A 22,413-nucleotide genomic window follows, 5' to 3' on the forward strand; every position below is an offset into this window, starting at 1 on the left:
GAGGAAACATGAGCGGGAGAGCAGAGAGGAAACATGAGCGGGAGAGCAGAGAGGAAACATGAGCGGGAGAGCAGAGAGGAAACATGAGCGGGAGAGCAGAGGAAACATGAGTGGCAGAGCAGAGAGGAAACATGAGTGGGAGAGCAGAGGAAACATCAGCGGCAGAGCAGAGAGGAAACATGAGTGGGAGAGCAGAGGAAACATCAGCGGCAGAGCAGAGAGGAAACATGAGCGGCAGAGCAGAGAGGAAACATGAGTGGGAGAGCAGAGGAAACATCAGCGGCAGAGCAGAGAGGAAACATGAGCGGGAGAGCAGAGGAAACATGAGTGGCAGAGCAGAGGAAACATGAGTGGGAGAGCAGAGGAAACATCAGCGGCAGAGCAGAGAGGAAACATGAGTGGGAGAGCAGAGGAAACATCAGCGGCAGAGCAGAGAGGAAACATGAGCGGCAGAGCAGAGAGGAAACATGAGCGGGAGAGCAGAGAGGAAACATGAGCGGGAGAGCAGAGAGGAAACATGAGCGGGAGAGCAGAGAGGAAACATGAGCGGGAGAGCAGAGGAAACATGAGTGGCAGAGCAGAGAGGAAACATGAGTGGGAGAGCAGAGGAAACATCAGCGGCAGAGCAGAGAGGAAACATGAGTGGGAGAGCAGAGGAAACATCAGCGGCAGAGCAGAGAGGAAACATGAGCGGCAGAGCAGAGAGGAAACATGAGTGGGAGAGCAGAGGAAACATCAGCGGCAGAGCAGAGTGGAAACATGAGCGGGAGAGCAGAGGAAACATGAGTGGCAGAGCAGAGAGGAAACATGAGTGGGAGAGCAGAGGAAACATCAGCGGCAGAGCAGAGAGGAAACATGAGTGGGAGAGCAGAGGAAACATCAGCGGCAGAGCAGAGAGGAAACATGAGCGGCAGAGCAGAGAGGAAACATGAGTGGGAGAGCAGAGGAAACATCAGCGGCAGAGCAGAGAGGAAACATGAGTGGGAGAGCAGAGGAAACATCAGCGGCAGAGCAGAGAGGAAACATGAGCGGCAGAGCAGAGAGGAAACATGAGTGGGAGAGCAGAGGAAACATCAGCGGCAGAGCAGAGAGGAAACATGAGCGGGAGAGCAGAGTGGAAACATGAGTGGGAGAGCAGAGAGGAAACATGAGTGGGAGAGCAGAGAGGAAACATCAGCGGGAGAGCAGAGGAAACATCAGCGGGAGAGCAGAGAGGAAACATGAGTGGGAGAGCAGAGGAAACATCAGCGGCAGAGCAGAGAGGAAACATGAGCGGGAGAGCAGAGTGGAAACATGAGTGGGAGAGCAGAGTGGAAACATGAGCGGGAGAGCAGAGAGGAAACATGAGCGGGAGAGCAGAGAGGAAACATGAGCGGGAGAGCAGAGAGGAAACATGAGCGGGAGAGCAGAGAGGAAACATGAGCGGGAGAGCAGAGAGGAAACATGAGCGGGAGAGCAGAGAGGAAACATGAGCGGGAGAGCAGAGAGGAAACAGGAGCGGGAGAGCAGAGAGGAAACAGGAGCGGGAGAGCAGAGAGGAAACACGAGCGGGAGAGCAGAGAGGAAACACGAGCGGGAGAGCAGAGAGGAAACACGAGCGGGAGAGCAGAGAGGAAACACGAGCGGGAGAGCAGAGAGGAAACACGAGCGGGAGAGCAGAGAGGAAACACGAGCGGGAGAGCAGAGAGGAAACACGAGCGGGAGAGCAGAGAGGAAACACGAGCGGGAGAGCAGAGAGGAAACACGAGCGGGAGAGCAGAGAGGAAACACGAGCGGGAGAGCAGAGAGGAAACACGAGCGGGAGAGCAGAGAGGAAACACGAGCGGGAGAGCAGAGAGGAAACATGAGCGGGAGAGCAGAGAGGAAACACGAGCGGGAGAGCAGAGAGGAAACAGGAGCGGGAGAGCAGAGAGGAAACATGAGCGGGAGAGCAGAGAGGAAACATGAGCGGGAGAGCAGAGAGGAAACACGAGCGGGAGAGCAGAGAGGAAACACGAGCGGGAGAGCAGAGAGGAAACATGAGCGGCAGAGCAGAGAGGAAACATGAGCGGGAGAGCAGAGTGGAAACATGAGTGGGAGAGCAGAGAGGAAACATGAGTGGGAGAGCAGAGAGGAAACATCAGCGGGAGAGCAGAGTGGAAACATGAGCGGGAGAGCAGAGGAAACATGAGCGGGAGAGCAGAGGAAACATCAGCGGGAGAGCAGAGTGGAAACATGAGCGGGAGAGCAGAGTGGAAACATGAGCGGGAGAGCAGAGAGGAAACATGAGCGGGAGAGCAGAGAGGAAACATGAGCGGGAGAGCAGAGAGGAAACATGAGCGGGAGAGCAGAGGAAACATGAGCGGGAGAGCAGAGGAAACATGAGCGGGAGAGCAGAGAGGAAACATGAGCGGGAGAGCAGAGAGGAAACATGAGCGGGAGAGCAGAGAGGAAACATGAGCGGGAGAGCAGAGGAAACATCAGCGGGAGAGCAGAGGAAACATGAGCGGGAGAGCAGAGTGGAAACATGAGCGGGAGAGCAGAGAGGAAACATGAGCGGGAGAGCAGAGAGGAAACATGAGCGGGAGAGCAGAGAGGAAACATCAGCGGGAGAGCAGAGTGGAAACATCAGCGGGAGAGCAGAGAGGAAACATCAGCGGGAGAGCAGAGAGGAAACATCAGCGGGAGAGTAGAGAGGAAACATGAGTGGGAGAGCAGAGTGGAAACATGAGTGGGAGAGCAGAGTGGAAACATGAGCGGGAGAGCAGAGAGGAAACATGAGCGGGAGAGCAGAGAGGAAACATGAGCGGGAGAGCAGAGAGGAAACATGAGCGGGAGAGCAGAGAGGAAACATGAGCGGGAGAGCAGAGAGGAAACAGGAGCGGGAGAGCAGAGAGGAAACATGAGCGGGAGAGCAGAGAGGAAACACGAGCGGGAGAGCAGAGAGGAAACACGAGCGGGAGAGCAGAGAGGAAACACGAGCGGGAGAGCAGAGAGGAAACACGAGCGGGAGAGCAGAGAGGAAACATGAGCGGGAGAGCAGAGAGGAAACATGAGCGGGAGAGCAGAGAGGAAACATGAGCGGGAGAGCAGAGAGGAAACATGAGCGGGAGAGCAGAGAGGAAACATGAGCGGGAGAGCAGAGAGGAAACATGAGCGGGAGAGCAGAGAGGAAACATGAGCGGGAGAGCAGAGAGGAAACATGAGCGGGAGAGCAGAGAGGAAACATGAGCGGGAGAGCAGAGAGGAAACATGAGCGGGAGAGCAGAGAGGAAACATGAGCGGGAGAGCAGAGAGGAAACATGAGCGGGAGAGCAGAGACGAAACATGAGCGGGAGAGCAGAGACGAAACATGAGTGGGAGAGCAGAGAGGAAACATCAGCGGGAGAGCAGAGAGGAAACATGAGTGGGAGAGCAGAGAGGAAACATGAGTGGGAGAGCAGAGAGGAAACATGAGCGGGAGAGCAGAGAGGAAACATGAGTGGGAGAGCAGAGAGGAAACATGAGTGGGAGAGCAGAGAGGAAACATCAGCGGGAGAGCAGAGAGGAAACATATCTTGTGTGATGACTATTATGATGATAGTATATCTGATAGTACATATCTGTATCATGAATCAATTTAAGTGGACCCCGACTTAAACAAGTGTGAAAAACTTATTGGGGTGTTACCATTTAGTGGTCAATTGTACGGAATATGTACTTCACTGTGCAACCTACTAATAAAAGTCTCAATCAAATGACTTACAGTATAAGCACTTTGTAGGGCGCAACCTAATGACAGAATACAGCAACACAGCTAAGAAAGTGAAATGATACTAAAAACTAAATACAATTATTATATGCTAAATGTTACATTCTATTATCAAGTACAAGCATCGACTCCCAGGTGCCGTATCGCCTCAAATGTCAAGTGGTGATAGCAGCTCCTTAGTCAAATACCTTTTCCTAAATGTGACATCATCCAGTCACTAAACATTTAACATCATCCAGTCACTAAACATTTAACATCATCCAGTGACTAAACATTTAACATCATCCAGTCACTAAACATTTAACATCATCCAGCCACTAAACATTTAACATAATCCAGTCACTAAGCATTTAACATCAGCCAGTCACTCAACATTTAACATCAGCCAGTCACTAAACATTTAACATCAGCCAGTCACTAAACATTTAACATCATCCAGTCACTAAACATTTAACATCATCCAGTCACTAAACATTTAACATCATCCAGTCTCTAAACATTTAACATCATCCAGTCACTAAACATTTAACATCATCCAGCCACTAAACATTTAACATCATCCAGTCACTAAACATTTAACATCATCCAGCCACTAAACATTTAACATCATCCAGTCACTAAACATTTAACATCAGCCAGCCACTAAACATTTAACATCATCCAGTCACTAAACATTTAACATCATCCAGTCACTAAGCATTTAACATCATCCAGTCACTAAACATTTAACATCATCCAGTCACTAAACATTTAACATCAGCCAGCCACTAAACATTTAACATCATCCAGTCACTAAGCATTTAACATCATCCAGTCACTAAACATTTAACATCATCCAGTCACTAAACATTTAACATCATCCAGTCACTAAACATTTAACATCATCCAGTCACTAAACATTTAACATCAGCCAGTCACTAAACATTTAACATCAGCCAGCCACTAAACATTTAACATCATCCAGTCACTAAGCATTTAACATCAGCCAGTCACTCAATATTTAACATCATCCAGTCACTAAACATTTAACATCATCCAGTCACTCAATATTTAACATCATCCAGTCACTAAACATTTAACATCATCCAGTCACTAAGCATTTAACATCAGCCAGTCACTCAACATTTAACATCATCCAGTCACTCAATATTTAACATCATCCAGTCACTAAACATTTAACATCATCCAGTCACTAAGCATTTAACATCAGCCAGTCACTCAACATTTAACATCATCCAGTCACTAAACATTTAACATCATCCAGTCACTAAGCATTTAACATCAGCCAGTCACTCAACATTTAACATCATCCAGTCACTAAACATTTAACATCACCCAGTCACTAAACATTTATCAAACCCCCAAAAAGTGAAAGAACAGAAATGCAGAAATATTGAGAAAATATTCATCAAAAGAAGTAAAAAAGTATTCATCAATGTGAGTGTGTGCAAGAACCCAGACCTAAGATGAGTGTTACAAAGAATGTGAGTGTGTGCAAGAACCCAGACCTAAGAGGAGTGTTACAAAGAATGTGAGTGTGTGCAAGAACCCAGACCTAAGAAGAGTGTAGTACGTACTTGTTCCTGTCGTAGTTTGGTGAGCTCCATCTTGTGTTTGTCCTCCTCCTGACGTCTGAGTTGATCCTCCATGCGAGCAGAGAGCGCCTCCTTCTGGAACAACATCTGCTGGAAGTCACTGCGCTCTCGCGCTCGCCGCTCAGTCGCCAGCTGGAAGGCCTCCACTTCTACACACGTTGGGAAGTACAACTAACTAGTAACCATGGTCCACATGTTTGGAAGTACAACTAACTAGTAACCATGGTCCACACGTTTGGAAGAACAACTAACTAGTAACCACTTCTACACACATTTGGAAGTACAACTAACTAGTAACCACTTCTACACATGTTTGGAAGTACAACTAACTAGTAACCATGTTCCACTTCTACACATGTATGGAAGTACAACTAGTAACCATGTTCCACTTCTACACATGTTTGGAAGTACAACTAACTAGTAACCATGTTCCACTTCTACACATGTTTGGAAGTACAACTAACTAGTAACCATGTTCCACTTCTACACATGTTTGGAAGTATAACTAACTAGTAACCATGTTCCACTTCACATCCATACAGACTTTAGGACCACATTGAAGATCATTTCACATCCATACAGACTTTAGGACCACATTGAAGATCATTTCACATCCATACGCTCTCCTATTTCTGGGACTGAGGTTGCTGAGGTAGTTAAAGCTCCTCAGTGGCAAGGCCCCGGGGGTGGATGAGATCCGCCCGGAGTTCCTTAAGGCTCTGGATGCTGTGGGGCTGTCTTGGTTAACAAGACTCTGCAGCATCGCATGGACATCAAGGGTGGTACCTCTGGATTGGCAGACCGGGGTGGTGGTTCCTCTCTTTAAAAAGGGGAACCGGAGGGTGTGTTCTAACTATCGTGGGATCACACTCCTCAGCCTTCCCGGTAAGGTCTATTCAGGTGTACTGGAGAGGAGGCTATGCCGGATAGTCCAACCTCGGATTCAGCAGGAACAGTGTGGTTTTTGTCCTGGTCGTGGAACTGTGGACCAGCTCTATACTCTCGGCAGGGTCCTTGAGGGTGCATGGGAGTTTGCCCAACCAGTCTACATGTGCTTTGTGGACTTGGAGAAGGCATTCGACAGTGTCCCTCGGAAAGTCCTGTGGGGAGTGCTCGGAGAGTATGGGGTATCGGACTGTCTGATTGTGGCGGTCCACTCCCTGTATGATCAGTGCCAGAGCTTGGTCCGCATAGCCGGCAGTAAGTCGGACACGTTTCCAGTGAGGGTTGGACTCCGCCAAGGCTGCCCTTTGTCACCCATTCTGTTCAGAACTTTTATGGACATAATTTCTAGACGCAGTCAAGGCATTGAGGGGATCTGGTTTGGTGGCTGCAGGATTAGGTCTCTGCTTTTTGCAGATGATGTGGTCCTGATGGCTTCATCTGGCCAGGATCTTCAGCTCTCACTGGATCGGTTCACAGCTGAGTGTGAAGCGACTGGGATGAGAATCAGCACCTCCAAGTCCGAGTCCATGGTTCTCGCCCGGAAAAGGGTGGAGTGCCATCTCCGGGTTGCGGAGGAGACCCTGCCCCAAGTGGAGGAGTTCAAGTACCTCGGAGTCTTGTTCACGAGGAGTGGATGGCAAGATGGACAGGCGGATCGGTGCGGCGTCTTCAGTAATGCGGACGCTGTATCGATCCGTTGTGGTGAAGAAGGAGCTGAGCCGGAAGGCAAAGCTCTCAATTTGCCGGTCGATCTACGTTCCCATCCTCACCTATGGTCATGAGCTTTGGGTTATGACCGAAAGGACAAGATCATGGGTATAAGCGGCCCAAATGAGTTTCCTCCACCGGGTGGCAGGTCTCTCCCTTAGAGATAGGGTGAGAAGCTCTGTCATCCGGGAGGAGCTCAAAGTAAAGCCGCTGCTCCTCCACATGGAGAGGAGCCAGATGAGGTGGTTCGGGCATCTGCTCAGGATGCCACCCAAACGCCTCCCTAGGGAGGTGTTTAGGGCACGTCCGACCGGTAGGAGGCCACGGGGAAGACCCAGGACACGTTTGGAAGACTATGTCTCCCGGCTGGCCTGGGAACGCCCGGGATCCCCCGGGAAGAGCTGGACGAAGTGGCTGGGGAGAGGGAAGTCTGGGCTTCCCTGCTTAGGCTGCTGCCCCCACGACCCCACCTCGGATAAGCGGAAGAAGATGGATGGATGGATGGACGGTCAAAGTACGAAGTCAAATGACAATCAGAAATGAATTGTAAGTATATGAATTCATTCTTTCACATTGGAAAACTAAATGCTTAACTAAATACAGCAAAATAATGTTAAGTACTGGTTGTTTGGGACCATAGGGCACACTGGATTATAAACTACTGGATGTTTGGGACCATAGGGCACACTGGATTATAAACTACTGGTTGTTTGGGACCATAGGGCACACTGGATTATAAACTACTGGATGTTTGGGACCATAGGGCACACTGGATTATAAACTACTGGATGTTTGGGACCATAGGGCACACTGGATTATAAACTACTGGATGTTTGGGACCATAGGGCACACTGGATTATAAACTACTAGATGTTTGGTACCATAGGGCACACTGGATTATAAACTACTAGATGTTTGGGACCATAGGGCACACTGGATTATAAACTACTGGTTGTTTGGGACCATAAAGCACACTGGATTATAAACTACTAGATGTTTGGTACCATAGGGCACACTGGATTATAAACTACTGGATGCTTGGGACCATAGGGCACACTGGATTATAAACTACTGGATGTTTGGGACCATAGGGCACACTGGATTATAAACTACTGGATGCTTGGGACCATAGGGCACACTGGATTATAAACTACTGGTTGTTTGGGACCATAGGGCACACTGGATTATAAACTACTGGATGTTTGGGACCATAGGGCACACTGGATTATAAACTCCTGGTTGTTTGGGACCATAGGGCACACTGGATTATAAACTACTGGATGTTTGGGACCATAGGGCACAGCGGATTATAAGGCGCGTTAAAGGCCTACTGAAAGCCACTACTACCGACCACGCAGTCTGATAGTTTATATATCAATGATGAAATCTTAACATTATAACACATGCCAATACGGCCGGGTTAACTTATAAAGTGACATTTTAAATTTGCCGCTAAACTTCCGGTTCGAAACGCCTCTGAGGATGACGTATGCGCGTGACGTAGACCGGGGAACACGGGTATGCCTTCCACATTGAAGCCAATACGAAAAAGCTCTGTTTTCATTTCATAATTCCACAGTATTCTGGACATCTGTGTTCGTGAATCTGTTTCAATCATGTTCATTGCATTATGGAGAAGGAAGCTGAGCAAGCAAAGAAGAAAGTTGTCGGTGCGAAATGGACGTATTTTTCGAACGTAGTCAGCAACAACAGTACACAGCCGGCGCTTCTTTGTTTACATTCCCGAAAGATGCAGTCAAGATGGAAGAACTCGGATAACAGAGACTCTAACCAGGAGGACATTTGACTTCGATACACAGACGCCTGTAGAGAACTGGGACAACACAGACTCTTACCAGGATTACTTTGATTTGGATGACAAAGACGCAGACGTGCTACTGTGAGTATGCAGCTTTGGCTTTTTTTTGCGTATGTACGTAACTTTTTTTAAATATATAAGCTTTATGAACCTTGGGTTAGGTGAACGGTCTTTTGGGCTGAGTGATTGTGTGTGTTGATCATGTGTTTGAATTGTATTGGCGTGTTCTATGGAGCTAGGAGCTAGCAGAGGAGCTAGCATAACACGTACCGTACCTACGTGCGCGTCACGTACGTAACTTTTTAAAAATATATAAGCTTTATGAACCTTGGGTTAGGTAAACGGTCTTTTGGGCTGAGTGATTGTGTGTGTTGATCAGGTGTTTGAATTGTATTGGCGTGTTCTATGAAGCTAGGAGCTAGCAGAGGAGCTAGGAGCTAGCATAACAAACACGTAGGTGTTTTTATGCAGGATTAATTTGTGGCATATTAAATATAAGCCTGGTTGTGTTGTGGCTAATAGAGTATATATATGTCTTGTGTTTATTTACTGTTGTAGTCATTCCCAGCTGAATATCAGGTCACCCCCGCCTCTCACAGCATCTTCCCTATCTGAATAGCTTCAACTCCCCACTAGTCCTTCACTTGCACTTTACTCATCCACAAATCTTTCATCCTCGCTCAAATTAATGGGGAAATTGTCGCTTTCTCGGTCCGAATCTCTCTCACTTCATGCGGCCATCATTGTAAACAATAGGGAACTTTGCGTATATGTTCAACTGACTACGTCACGCTACTTCCGGTAGGTGCAAGCCTTTTTTTTATCAGATACCAAAAGTTGCAATCTTTATCGTCGTTCTATACTAAATCCTTTCAGCAAAAATATGGCAATATCGCGAAATGATCAAGTATGACACATAGAATAGATCTGCTATCCCCGTTTAAATAAAAAAAAAATCATTTCAGTAGGCCTTTAAAGGGGTCATGGGTTTTTGGGTCTACATAACATGTAATCGTGGTTCTTTGCTCAAAATGTTGCATTGATGATGTTTTACACATCTTCTCTTTAGGATGCACCGTTTTGTGGGCGCTCTTATTTGCGTGCCTCCACTTGGACAGCGTCATCGTTGTTGTAGCGTGCAAGGACGGGAGTGGAAGAAGTGTCAAAAGATGGCGCTAACTGTTTTAATGACATTCACACTTGACTTCAATCAATAACGGAGCAGCATCTCCTCATCCAGAAACAACAACACAGGAAATGTGTCCCGTGACTGTAACTCTCTAATAAGTCAAGTTCCTTGGGTGAATAATGTAAAGTCACTACACCGGTATGTTTTAGTGCTTTCATGGTGAGTTTACTGACAGATATAAGTAAGAACTTTACACTACTTTATATTAGAAATGGCAACATGAATGTCCCATAACAAGAAGATAGAGAAAAAGAAGATGCTTGTTGACTACAATGGTGGACGCTCACACATTTTCAGGACTTATGCAGATCCCAAAAACACATCAGCAGGTACCAGAAGGTAAGGAAAGTTGCTTTTGCATAATATTGTGAAACAAAACTCCAGATAATGTCTTTTAATAGTTGTTATTTTGGGGTCCTTATAGACACACCATAATAATACCGTATGTTGAAGCACAGTACGTCTGACTAGGTTAGCTGTAATGCTAATGTAATCAGACATTCCATCAAGCGGCGCAGCTTCATAGCTTACCAAAGTCCTACTAAAACACTGACATTTTTTTGTGTGATGTTCTATATTCTCAATGGAACATTTAAAGTGTTGGTGTTTACTGGCGTCATATTGCAGTCTGCACGTGTCTCTTATGTGTGACTGCCATCTACTGGTCACACTTATCGTACTGTACAAGTGATTTGATGGATGGATGACATCTTTAGGATCTACAAAGACTTACCCACTGATGTGCGATCTTCCTTTTTGGGCTGGAAAGGTTCTTGGAGTGTGACTTTGTTAGGCCTGGCTTTAAATGTTGCTGCTTCTTTCATTTTCTTCTGCTCCTCTTTCACCTAAAGGCCAACAACAAGGTGGAGTCAGGAGTCCGGGGTGTGGTGTTTGATTGAGGTATACCTACCATCTGTTCCCAGCGCTCGTTCTTCACAGAGCCACGTTGGTCCGCCAGCAGCCTGAAGGGTTCTGGCTTTGTGGGCTCCAGCTTCTTCCTCTCTGGCAGGACCACCGTGTCAAAGTGTGGCAGCGGCTGAGCCTTGAAGGCTGGAAGCTGGCAGGCGGGCAAGAAGAGAGTTAAATGGCTGCCATCAAAGGCAGGACTTGTTTGGAGCGAGGACAACACCTCTTCTTCTTTTTGCTCCCTGGTTTCCTTCTGCTTCTTCTTTGCTTGCTCCCGCTGCTCGAAAGAGAAGGGACACACCTGGATGTGCTGCTTCTCCGGCAGAATGGGATGAAAGGTCACACCAAAGTGAGGCACCGGCATGTGCTTGATGGGCGAGGGAGCTTTCACCTGGAAAGAAGGTCCAACTTTTTTTTAATAGCACTCCACGGTCTTTAGTTTATTGCTTAAACTTGCCGCCATGGTCAACATTAGCCACTTGGGGCTGGGCCATAAAATCAGTCATGTGACTTTTAAAGCCAAGTAAACTAGGTGGTGGGTCAGCAAAACAAGATGGCTACAATGAGAGTACACAAGGGGCCTAGATCTTACCTTTAAAAGCTGACATAATTCAGGATTTCTACCTCAGCAAATCTAATTGAATGCCACTTTTATAGTCATTATATACTCTATAGTCAAATGCTAACAATAGTCTGTATACACACACAATTGTTAGCATTGACATGAATTGTTACTATCTCGTGCTTCTCAAATATTTTCTGATAGTAATATCATTTGTCTATAAAATGGTTCCAAGTGTACCTCTGCATAACATTAAAAAGGAAACACACCGGCCTTTCCTCACCTGCCACCGTGGTTACAGTCAAGTGCTACATACATACTATGGTATGCCAAAAATGCATTTCACGTTAATTTCATGATGGGCCCAAGCCTACAATTGTATGAAAATGTCTTCAAAGCCTAGAGACCTGTGACTCTCAGACTGTGGTACGCCAAAGTAAGGACAGGCTTTTATTTTCCTCTTGTCAAACATTAAATCTACATGTTAGTGTGCTTCCCCGGCACCACAGTCCAGGATAAGCATAGACTGCAGCGCATCGTACGTGCTGCTGAGAAGGTGATTGGCTGCGAGCTCCCATCCCTCCAGGACTTGTTCTCCTCCAGGACCAGGAGGCGTGTGGGTGGGATCACAGCTGACTCTTCTCACCCTGGACACACGCTATTCTCCCCTCTCCCCTCAGGCAGGAGACTACGCTCCATCCAGACCCACACCTCCCGCCACCTCAACAGTTTTTCCCCCTCGGCCATCAGACACATGAACAATAACTCCTAACAGCAGCTCCTTGAATTCCTTCTAAGTCTGTACCAAGATCTGATAGCTCAGTTACAGCTCTTTTTATTACCAAATATGTGTTATATGTGGCACCATTGCACCAAGAAAAATTCCTAGTTTGTGAACCCGTTCTCAAACAATGGCAATAAAACTATTCTGATTCTGAAATAAAACCTCTGCCTTGTCTTTAATGAATACTTAGTTTCACTATGCTACTGTATTTTAATATTGGTCATTATGTTTTTTGGAGGTGAAAAAAAGTTTGAGAAGCACAAATGTAGACATAAGGCTTTTAACACATTGAATGAGCAGCAGTTTTCTATGTCCTCACCTCTTCAACTTTCATGTCAGGGCGAGCTCTCTTGGCCAGGATGAAGGCAGGAGACTGTGGCACAGTTGGGTTTATGACCTTCCTATCTGGAACGCCCTGTGGACAAGAAGCACTTGAACTAAGCACGTCTGCTTTGGCGCAACACTCGAACTCACCACGACCCCTTCCAGGATCTTCTTGGGCAGATGGTGGGCTTTGAAGGCGGGCTGCACTTCTTCTTCTTCTTGGGGTTTGCCGGCCTGCCTCTCCTGGAGCCGCTTCTCAATGTGCATGGTGAAGGCCTCTTGCACGGTGGATGCCTTGGCCACCGGCTTCTTCAGAGACTCCTGCTGCTCCAGGATCTTTTTGTTTAGCTCCACCGCCTTGAAATTGGACCTTTTTCCCCCCAAACAATAACAGCAGTTGAGAGCGTACACAATAGACAACATTAAAACAATAATCTTACTTGAGAAGCTCCTCCTCCTCCAGTTGAGCGCTGCTCTTCACAGCAGGGTGGCGGCTCCTCAGTCTTGTGGAGAAATTGGGGGACTGAGGCCGAGTGAGTTGCAGGCGCTGCCCCTTTGCTTTGGGCGGACCTGGCGAGAGGATTGCATTGTCACCAGGCGGCTTTCTCAGCTATAGCAAAACTAAACACACCTTTTTCTATGGCCTGCCGACTCAGCTGATGGAAGCGCTGAGGGGTGCGCTGCTGCAGCTGCATTATGCGCTGAGCTGTTGGCACGTAAGGGTCTTTGGCGCGCTTCCTCTTGGTGCCGAGATTCACAGGTCTGGGCACCGTCAGGTGTGGGCGCTTGCTCTGTCCAGGGAGAGAAAACATAACCATCACCTGCCCAGGGCTGTGGCAATTGATGCTTTAACACCACCTACTCCAACACAATTACTACCATTTATTCAACAAAAACATATTTTAAGAAAAAGGGACAAGCGGCAGAAAATGGATGAAAGTTTATCAAACTTATTTTGTTAGTTTGAAGTGCAACTATCAAATGTCATTGATTAGAGGATAAAGGATAGGATAAACAATATTTTTTCTCAAGCCAAAAAAGACAAATAAGTTATCAGTCTTGAGTCATCTATTATTGTTTTAATGTAGATATAACTCCAGGGATGTTTATTAAAACGGTATTGTTGAATGTGCTCAAAAAGTAAAAAGTGATATCTTTTGTGCAAATACTTTTTTTTAAATAACTAAAATAAATAGAAAAGCCACCATTGTGCATGCTTGGTGTTTCTTATGCTTCAATGACAATGTTTTAACCTTAGGTTTTGTTCACGATGCTGGTCAGTTCCTAGTTTTTTGCCCAAATGCGACCTGTATGGCATTTTTTCATGTCCACGTGAGCAGTGCAATTCCAAATGTTTCATATCCGACCAGGCCATTATTTCATATGTGGAAATAAGTTGGATATATATGCCATGTGTCGCAGTCATCAGACCACAACGTCATCAAAAAGGTGATAAGCAGCATTATTATTTGACAAAATAGACGGTTATAGAAAAAAAAAAAACAGCAGAAGACGGGTGAAAATAAAATGTTTTAGGAACTCCCGTCTCTCATTGCTCGCCTGAACTCACGTCTCTCATTGCTCGCCTGAACTCACGTCTCTCATTGCTCGCCTGAACTCCCGTCTCTCATTGCTCGCCTGAACTCACGTCTCTCATTGCTCGCCTGAACTCACGTCTCTCATTGCTCGCCTGAACTCACGTCTCTCATTGCTCGCCTGAACTCACGTCTCTCATTGCTCGCCTGAACTCACGTCTCTCATTGCTCGCCTGAACTCCCGTCTCTCATTGCTCGCCTGAACTCCCGTCTCTCATTGCTCGCCTGAACTCACGTCTCTCATTGCTCGCCTGAACTCACGTCTCTCATTGCTCGCCTGAACTCACGTCTCTCATTGCTCGCCTGAACTCACGTCTCTCATTGCTCGCCTGAACTCACGTCTCTCATTGCTCGCCTGAACTCACGTCTCTCATTGCTCGCCTGAACTCACGTCTCTCATTGCTCGCCTGAACTCACGTCTCTCATTGCTCGCCTGAACTCACGTCTCTCATTGCTCGCCTGAACTCACGTCTCTCATTGCTCGCCTGAACTCACGTCTCTCATTGCTCGCCTGAACTCCCGTCTCTCATTGCTCGCCTGAACTCACGTCTCTCATTGCTCGCCTGAACTCCCGTCTCTCATTGCTCGCCTGAACTCCCGTCTCTCATTGCTCGCCTGAACTCACGTCTCTCATTGCTCGCCTGAACTCATGTCTCTCATTGCTCGCCTACAGACGTGGAAGCAAGAGATCCTGTAAAACTGCCAGAGCCAAAGTACTTGTCCTCTTCCTCCTCCTCAGTAATTTGGTTCAGAAAATGTTGACTTTGATTGCACAAAGTCCTTGAAATTGCCACAAGTGCGGCAGTACTGAGACCGACGAGAGCTGAACCCATTTTTTCTTCTGTGCGTGCGACGTCACATTGTGTTCACATTACAAATCCCTTTTTTGGAATGTCAACAGCCTTTAAAGAGATTGGATTTGACAAAGAAAAATCTGCATTGGTCATCCGACCCTGCATGTGAACGTAGCCTTAGTTCTTGATCTGTTTTCATGGCTAAGCTTTTATTGTTTTGAATGTTTGTTTGTACTGCAGCACTTTAACATTCATTTACCGTATTTTCCGCACTATAAGGCGCACCTTCAATGAATGGCCTATTTTAAAACTTTGTTCATATATAAGGCGCACCGCATTATAAGGCGCATAGAATAGACGCTACAGTAGAGGCTGGGGTTACGTTATGCATCCATTAGATGGAGCTGCGCTAAAGGGAATGTCAACAAAACAGTCAGATAGGTCAGTCAAACTTTATTAATAGATTACAAAGCAGCGTTCTGACAACTCCGTTCACTCCCAAAATGAATAAACAGCTGTTTTATTATTTTCCCCGAGGTAAAGTCAGTGATGTGGTGTTTTGTTTATCTTTTAACAACAGCAAGGTATAATATGCAGTGCAACATTTATATCACATAGTGGAGGGGAACTTTTCCTCTTCAATAAACAGGTAAAAAACTGATACTGTTACGGTAAATCAAACGTTAGTGCAATCACAATATAGTAACACTCCAAATAGTGCAAAGCAATAACAATATATCAATAACAACGTTGCTCAAACGTTAGTCACACAACACACAAAATAAACATGTAAAGCTCACTTTATGAAGTTATTCCTCATCCACGAATCCCTCAAATTCTTCTTCTTCAGTGTCCGAATTAAACAGTTGGGCGAATACGGCATCCAACATGCGTCTCGTCGAAGTCGTCATTAACGGAGTCAGTGTCGCTGCTGTTGTCTAGCAGTTCAGTGACAATTACTGCCTTCCTGAAAGCTCGGACCACACTCTGCGTCGTGAGCGCGTCTCTTAATGGGAGCCATTTTGGGGTCTTTGCATAAACACACAAATGGAAATGAAACGGCACGCCTCGCGCAGTCATATATCCCAGCATGCACCGCACGCTTCTTCTACGGGGGAAAATGAATGAGTTGCGACTCAATATTGGTCCATATATAAGGCGCACCGGATTATAAGGCGCACTGTCAGCTTTTGACAAAATTGGAGGTGTTTAGGTGCGGAAAATACGGTAACTAAAAAGTGCATAACAGTTCAAATCTATTTCTGGCGTACTATGTTCAGCGGTCCTTGAACGCACCGTAAAAACTCCTCTGGTATATAGAACATCACTCTGAACTGATTTGCTCACCCTAACACACCTACAGTACCGCTAATCTCATTAAGTGGAGCTTTTTAAAATACATTTGAAATCATTTTTAAATCCGAGCTATTTCTTTGACGTCCTAACTCTTCATAATTGTCATCTGAGAGAGAGAGAGAGAGAGAGAGTGAAGTGAAGTGAAGTGAATTACATTTATATAGCGCTTTTTCTCAAGTGACTCAAAGCGCTTTACATAGTGAAACCCAATATCTAAGTTACATTTAAAGCAGAGTGGGTGGCACTGGGAGCAGGTGGGTAAAGTGTCTTGCCCAAGGACACAACGGCAGTGACTAGGATGGCGGAAGCGGGGATCGAACCTGCAACCCTCAAGTTGCTGGCACGGCCGCTCTACCAACCGAGCTATACCGCCCAGAGAGAGAGAAAATGCTCTTGACTCACATTTGCATCACATAATTTAGACATGTAGATATTTTAAATACATATATTACTAAACAGGTGGCATCACTTCCTCCTGGTTCTCCCCTGCTCATTATTCATCAGCTCACAGAATGAGCCACTGCATCAGTTAAATGACTTTTTCTTCATTAAGTGGCAGCATGTACTGTCAAGTGAGCCGCCTTTTTTGCTCCACCGATTATTTGCTGACCCTGTTATGCTGGAAATATTTCTCACAAAAATGAATGATATTCCAACAAGCGCCCTCAGGATTGTGTATAATCCGTGTTCAACTGTTTGCAGTCTCCTTCTTGGACGACAGACATTATGAAGGGCGTGTTCACACTATTGTGACTCAAAACGGACAAAAGGTTAACAATTCCATGATGTGCACCAGCATTTGTTGGATTCTTCTTTATAGGAGGGGTATGTATTGTTGGCCTTTTCTGCCAACTAGGCAGCTACTCTGTTAAATTTTTTTTAATTTTTTTTTAATTTTTAAAAAAGATGGTGTCTTGGCTGAAAATATCAGCGTAAAATCAAAAGACTTCATGAAGTTGACCAATTCTTGCCATATTAGCAAGTCAACAAAGCCAGTGAAGAGATACATTGAAAAGTGTCCTAAAATGACTTACTACTTCTATTGGATTAGTGCTATCTGCACCAGCCACAACATCAACTAACTTCACATGACGTCACCTTTAAGTAATTAATCCTGGTCTTCATGGCGGCAAATAGACTATGTTTCTTACAAGTATTATTATCACTGGAGGACAAGGAATAGCTAAACATGAGACACTAAACACCGTAGGAGGATAAGCTAACCGCAAGCTAGAGCTACCGAATGTAAACAAAGGCGGGTGGATTGATACAAATAGACAGCCCAGTATCATTATATGGTCGATATTACAGATCAAAGTTTTTTATCCTAAAAAAAAAATCATCTTTGGTTTTTATTATTGTTAAACTGTTCCTTGGAGGACTTTAAGGGCAAACAACAAAGGATTTTAAATATTTAAATAGACCATTTATTTATTTTTGTCTGATTAGAATTGTGATCAAACACGGAATAATTCAATTAACTTGAAAATGGCAAGTATCAGCATTGGTATGACCGATACTGCCCCTGTAACTACTTGGTATTGGATCCATACCCAAATTTCTAGTATGGCCCAAAAGGCATGTAAAGTAGTGAAACAGAAGAATATGTGCTTATTACAAGTAATACAACAGGAAATGACACAATATGTTAGTGCATACGCCAGCAACTACATTGGGAGCCTTTGTAACCCCTTTTGAAATAGTTCCATTATCATTTACATGGCAAATAATATATTGTGATGTATACGGCAGGAGGCTACAATAAATACAGGGCAGAGAGAACAAACCCATTAGCATAATCTCACCAGTTAGTTTTCCATGTAAAAGAGTAATAGTAACTGTTTTACAGCAGTTCATAGAGTTATTTGTGACACCCCTCGTCCACAACATGTTGGCAAAGGTTTGAGTTGTTGCATGAAGTGCTTACTGAGAGAGTAGTTTCCTTCTTTTTCCCCGGTGAAGGAGCTTCAGGTTCTCTTTCACAATCTTGGTCCACTTCCTCCTCCTCCTCCTCCTCCTCTTCTTCTTGATCCTTCGTGCTATTGGAAGGAAAAAAATACATTTTAACTGCAGTTCTAAATGAACATTTGGAAATACATTTCAAGCAAAATATTACAGCTCGAGAAATAAATAAAATAAAACAAAACATCTACCAGCCCCTTAATTAGAGGTGGGAATTATTGGGCACCTCATGATTCCATTCAAAAAATGGATTATCGGCAATAGTCGTGACGTCATCACTGGTGTTTTTCCGGACGGAAGTGGGTAGCTCGCCAAAACAACACCGGTGAGAACATGGAAAGTTTAAGGATATTTCCTCTTATTCTTGTTAAAAACCTGAATACAATTCAAGTACTTTTTAAAGCTGCGTCAATTTGCAATGCAGTACAAAAAAACAAAAAACCAAAAAAAAGGCACTTTAACAAATCGCACGCACACGTGAAATTGTGGATAAAAGAGGAAAAGTCACCCGGACAAATTAGGCACTCTTAAAAAAATGTTTTCCAAAAAGGATCATAGTCGGACCAATGTGGTGTGTAAATCAGGGTTTTCCGCAGCACTTTGTTGCTAAGGCGGCCACCTTAACAACAAAGAGCAACCGCCTAAACTAAGGTCTTAAGAAGATCTCCAGCCACACGTGCGCATTTAAAAAACTCTCTCTGTCCCCCAAGCAAACATTTCAAAAACTCTCTGTCCCCAAGCAAACGCATACACAGCAGTGTTTCCCACACATTCATTTATTTGTGGCGGTCCGCCACAAAAGAATTACGTCCGCCACAATTTTTTTTTGTCCTGTCCAGCTTCTCAGGCAAATCATATAGTTGATGTAGATGATCATATAGTAGATGTAGATGATCATATAGTAGATGTAGATGATCATATAGTAGATGTAGATGATCATATAGTAGATGTAGATGATCATATAGTAGATGTAGATGCCCATATAGGCTGTTCACATTGACTTTACAAAAGAGAAGTGTAGGATACTTCTCTTGTTGCCTTATTTGTATTTGACCACTACTGTTTTCTGTTTATTTGTTACTGACTGTGGCAGGACACCTCTGCCTCTGTTTCACTTTATGTTGCTGGTAAATAATATGCTTGTAGTAGTAGGCTAAAGTTAAATTATTTAGTATGCACTAATTAAAGGGGCAGAGCTTTAAGAGAGATTTTAGCTTTTATATTTTATAAGATATATTTTTTGTAAGAACCACAATTAATAAATATATTTCAGTAAATAACTTATTGTTCAAATCTGTATATAAATATGTACATAAAGTGTTGTAATTATATTGTAAAATGGATGGATGGATGTTTAAAACAAAACTGTTACTATTAATAAGTATACATTTTTTGAGCCTTTTTAGAGAAAATCCTATCATTGTAGTAAATTATGCAAATCACTCGATGATGTCATTGTGACCACGCCCATAGGCACGCCCCCACCACCACAGGTATCTTGGCAGTTTATGGGAAACACTGTACAGTGTCATACGCATGCCAAAATACTGGGGGCGATGTAGCCTAGGACTTCAGACCAATCAGAAACATCCAAAACATCATTTCCAGAGGCAGCATATAGCAAAAATGTCAGGTCACAGCAATAAATAATTATATATGTGGACTGACAGAAGTACAGCTACTTTTAAGCATCGTTTTGGAGTTCAAAGTTAACAAAACTCAAAGTGTTGACTGGGAAACTCGCCAGTCCAAGTCTGGTGACATTCTTACCCTATTTTGGAACGGTTTGGACTTGGAGGACATCTGAGCAATTTCCTCATCGAAATGAGGACATCACAAAAACAAGTATCGGCACTAAATTGAAAGCGATTCGTGGAAAGTACAGACAAGCAGTGGACGAAGTTGTTTTGCTGTACTTCCAACTATGCCAGCAGATCATCAACTACATCCATTGCATTTGGAATAGAAACATCAGATATTGACACAAGCTCTCACAGGAGTTGGGATTCTCCATTCACCCTTGACAGTCAATCAATCAATGTTTATTTATATAGCCCTAAATCACAAGTGTCTCAAAGGGCTGCACCAGCCACAATGACATCCGCGGTTCAGCGCCCACATAAGGGCAAGGAAAAACTCACCCCAGTGGGACGTCGATGAGAATGACTATGAGAAACCTTGGAGAGGACTGCAAATGTGGCTAACTTCATTGCTAGGAAGTAATATTGTTAAAAGGCAGATAGATGTTTTATATCAGGGCATCAAAATATTTGTATATGAACTGCACTGCAATTACAAATGCTCTCAGATTGTCACACGGGGGGGGGCTTCACAGCTCACTGCAGGGTCGTTCCTCCCAGATGCGGAACGGACAACTCCGGACGAAAGCGTGAAGGTAGGATATGATTTATTCCTCATAAATCATCCAACTTACAAAATAACAGGCAAACAACAAAGGCAAGCGTGCCTAACACACGGGAAGCTGAGGCAAAAACTTAGCGCAGGAAACATGGAACACTCACGAAACTGTGGCATGAAACAAACAAGACTTACGTAGAAGGTTGCGTGAAGCAAACAATGAAGCCAGGCCAACTGACCAGCAAAGGCAGGCTTAAATAATGTCTCTGATTAGTGCTCGGGCAGCAGGTGAGCGGGCGAACACTAATCAGAGACAGGTGGAAATAATAAGTAACCATGGTAACTAAAACAAACAAGGGTGCACAAAAAAAAGGAACTCATCGAGTCCAAAACTAACAGAACCAAACATGATCCGGACCACTTTCAACAATGTGGAATCATATTTGTTTGAATATGATCATTGTTTGACAACAGTGTGACAAAAATACTTGCTTTGGAATCAGAAGTCAAGATGGCAAGCATATTAAAGTTCAGCTGTTTTACATCTATTTAAATAGGCTTGTATTAAAAATGCTTTGAGTAGTTTCTTGTAATAAATAATATTAAGTAAAACTGCAGTTGCATTAAATGGTTTTTTTTTCTGTCAAAATGAAACTACCTGGATGAAGTTCTTTATTGACACACATTGTTTCCAGACGATGTTGATGGCCATTTGACATGTTGTAAATAACATGTCACTATCTTACACCTGTGCTAAAGAGGCTTTATCCCAATTAATCTATTCATGATTATTGGATGTTATTTTGTAAAAATCCTTATAAAAATGTTTTTTTTTTCACTAGGCAAAACTCAACAGCCCCAAGCAGGACAGACTAAAAGGAAAACTTCCAATGGAGACAAAGTTGCTGAATGCAGTAGAAGAAGACGTCCAGATAAAGAAGAGACTTCTGGACATGATGGAGACATCAGACAAGCCATCGTCTGACAATTTAGACAAACTAACATCAAGCGATGAGGTGGAGACAGGCCTAGTTACACTGTCCCTTACACCCACCCACCCCCTCCCCCTGGAGACACCACCTTAGCGAACAAATGTTCTGGGGGAAAACACTGGTAAATGAAGCAAGGCAAGACCGCTAACACCACACCACCTTAGCTGAGCACAGCTGCGACTTCCTGCCACTAAACCTGCAGAAAATAGTTCTTGTCAGGTTTCTATGTTTACATTTTCACACTTTGTACTATTTTCTTACACTTTATCAAGCATTTCTTACACATTCATGATTTTAGCACCTTCATTTGAAGATCTTATTGTGTAGAGTGTCCGCCCTGAGATGGGTAGGTTGGAGTTCAAATCCCAGCCGAGTCATACCAAAGACTATAAAAATGGGACCCATAACCTCCCTGCTTGGCACTCAGCAACAAGGGTTGGAGTTGGGGGTTAAATCACCAAAATGATTCCCGGGCGCGGCGCCGCTGCTGCCCACTGCTCCCCAAGGGGATGGGTCAAATTTCACCACATCTAGTGTGTGTGTGACAATCATTGGTACTTTAATCTTAAAAGTGTTCAATGTGATTTTACCATTTTGTTTACATTGTTTTCCATGCTTGTGTTGACATTTCCTTTCTGCCTTGACAGCTGAGAGATTATATTAAGAGGAAGGTTACATTTCAAATAAAAATGTTTACATTTCATATATTTTTCTCCTGGTGCTTACTTTCAGTAGGTCATAAAAGAATATGGATAATCCATAGACCAATCACTTATAACGTGATACAGTTTTCT

General features: G+C 44.5%; 1 protein-coding gene across 2 annotated transcripts in view; it reads right to left on the minus strand.

The window, feature by feature from the left end:
- tpx2 (TPX2 microtubule nucleation factor) overlaps nucleotides 1-22,413 on the minus strand; it is a 35,424-nt gene that overhangs the window by 6,887 nt on the left and 6,124 nt on the right. The window contains exons 7-15 of one of the 2 annotated variants that reach the window (XM_062051862.1): nucleotides 18,235-18,346; nucleotides 13,194-13,353; nucleotides 13,003-13,132; nucleotides 12,713-12,932; nucleotides 12,558-12,653; nucleotides 11,116-11,283; nucleotides 10,897-11,043; nucleotides 10,720-10,831; nucleotides 5,308-5,474 (exon numbers count right to left, since the gene is read on the minus strand). In XM_062051862.1, the coding sequence (XP_061907846.1) occupies nucleotides 5,308-5,474; nucleotides 10,720-10,831; nucleotides 10,897-11,043; nucleotides 11,116-11,283; nucleotides 12,558-12,653; nucleotides 12,713-12,932; nucleotides 13,003-13,132; nucleotides 13,194-13,353; nucleotides 18,235-18,346 (1,312 nt within the window). Of the gene's footprint in view, nucleotides 1-5,307; nucleotides 5,475-10,719; nucleotides 10,832-10,896; nucleotides 11,284-12,557; nucleotides 12,654-12,712; nucleotides 12,933-13,002; nucleotides 13,133-13,193; nucleotides 13,354-18,234; nucleotides 18,347-22,413 lie in introns of both variants that reach the window. The other variant, XM_062051861.1, reaches the window with a different exon arrangement.

This window comes from Entelurus aequoreus, linkage group LG07 (genome assembly GCF_033978785.1).
Source record: "Entelurus aequoreus isolate RoL-2023_Sb linkage group LG07, RoL_Eaeq_v1.1, whole genome shotgun sequence".
NCBI classification, from domain to species: domain Eukaryota; kingdom Metazoa; phylum Chordata; class Actinopteri; order Syngnathiformes; family Syngnathidae; genus Entelurus; species Entelurus aequoreus.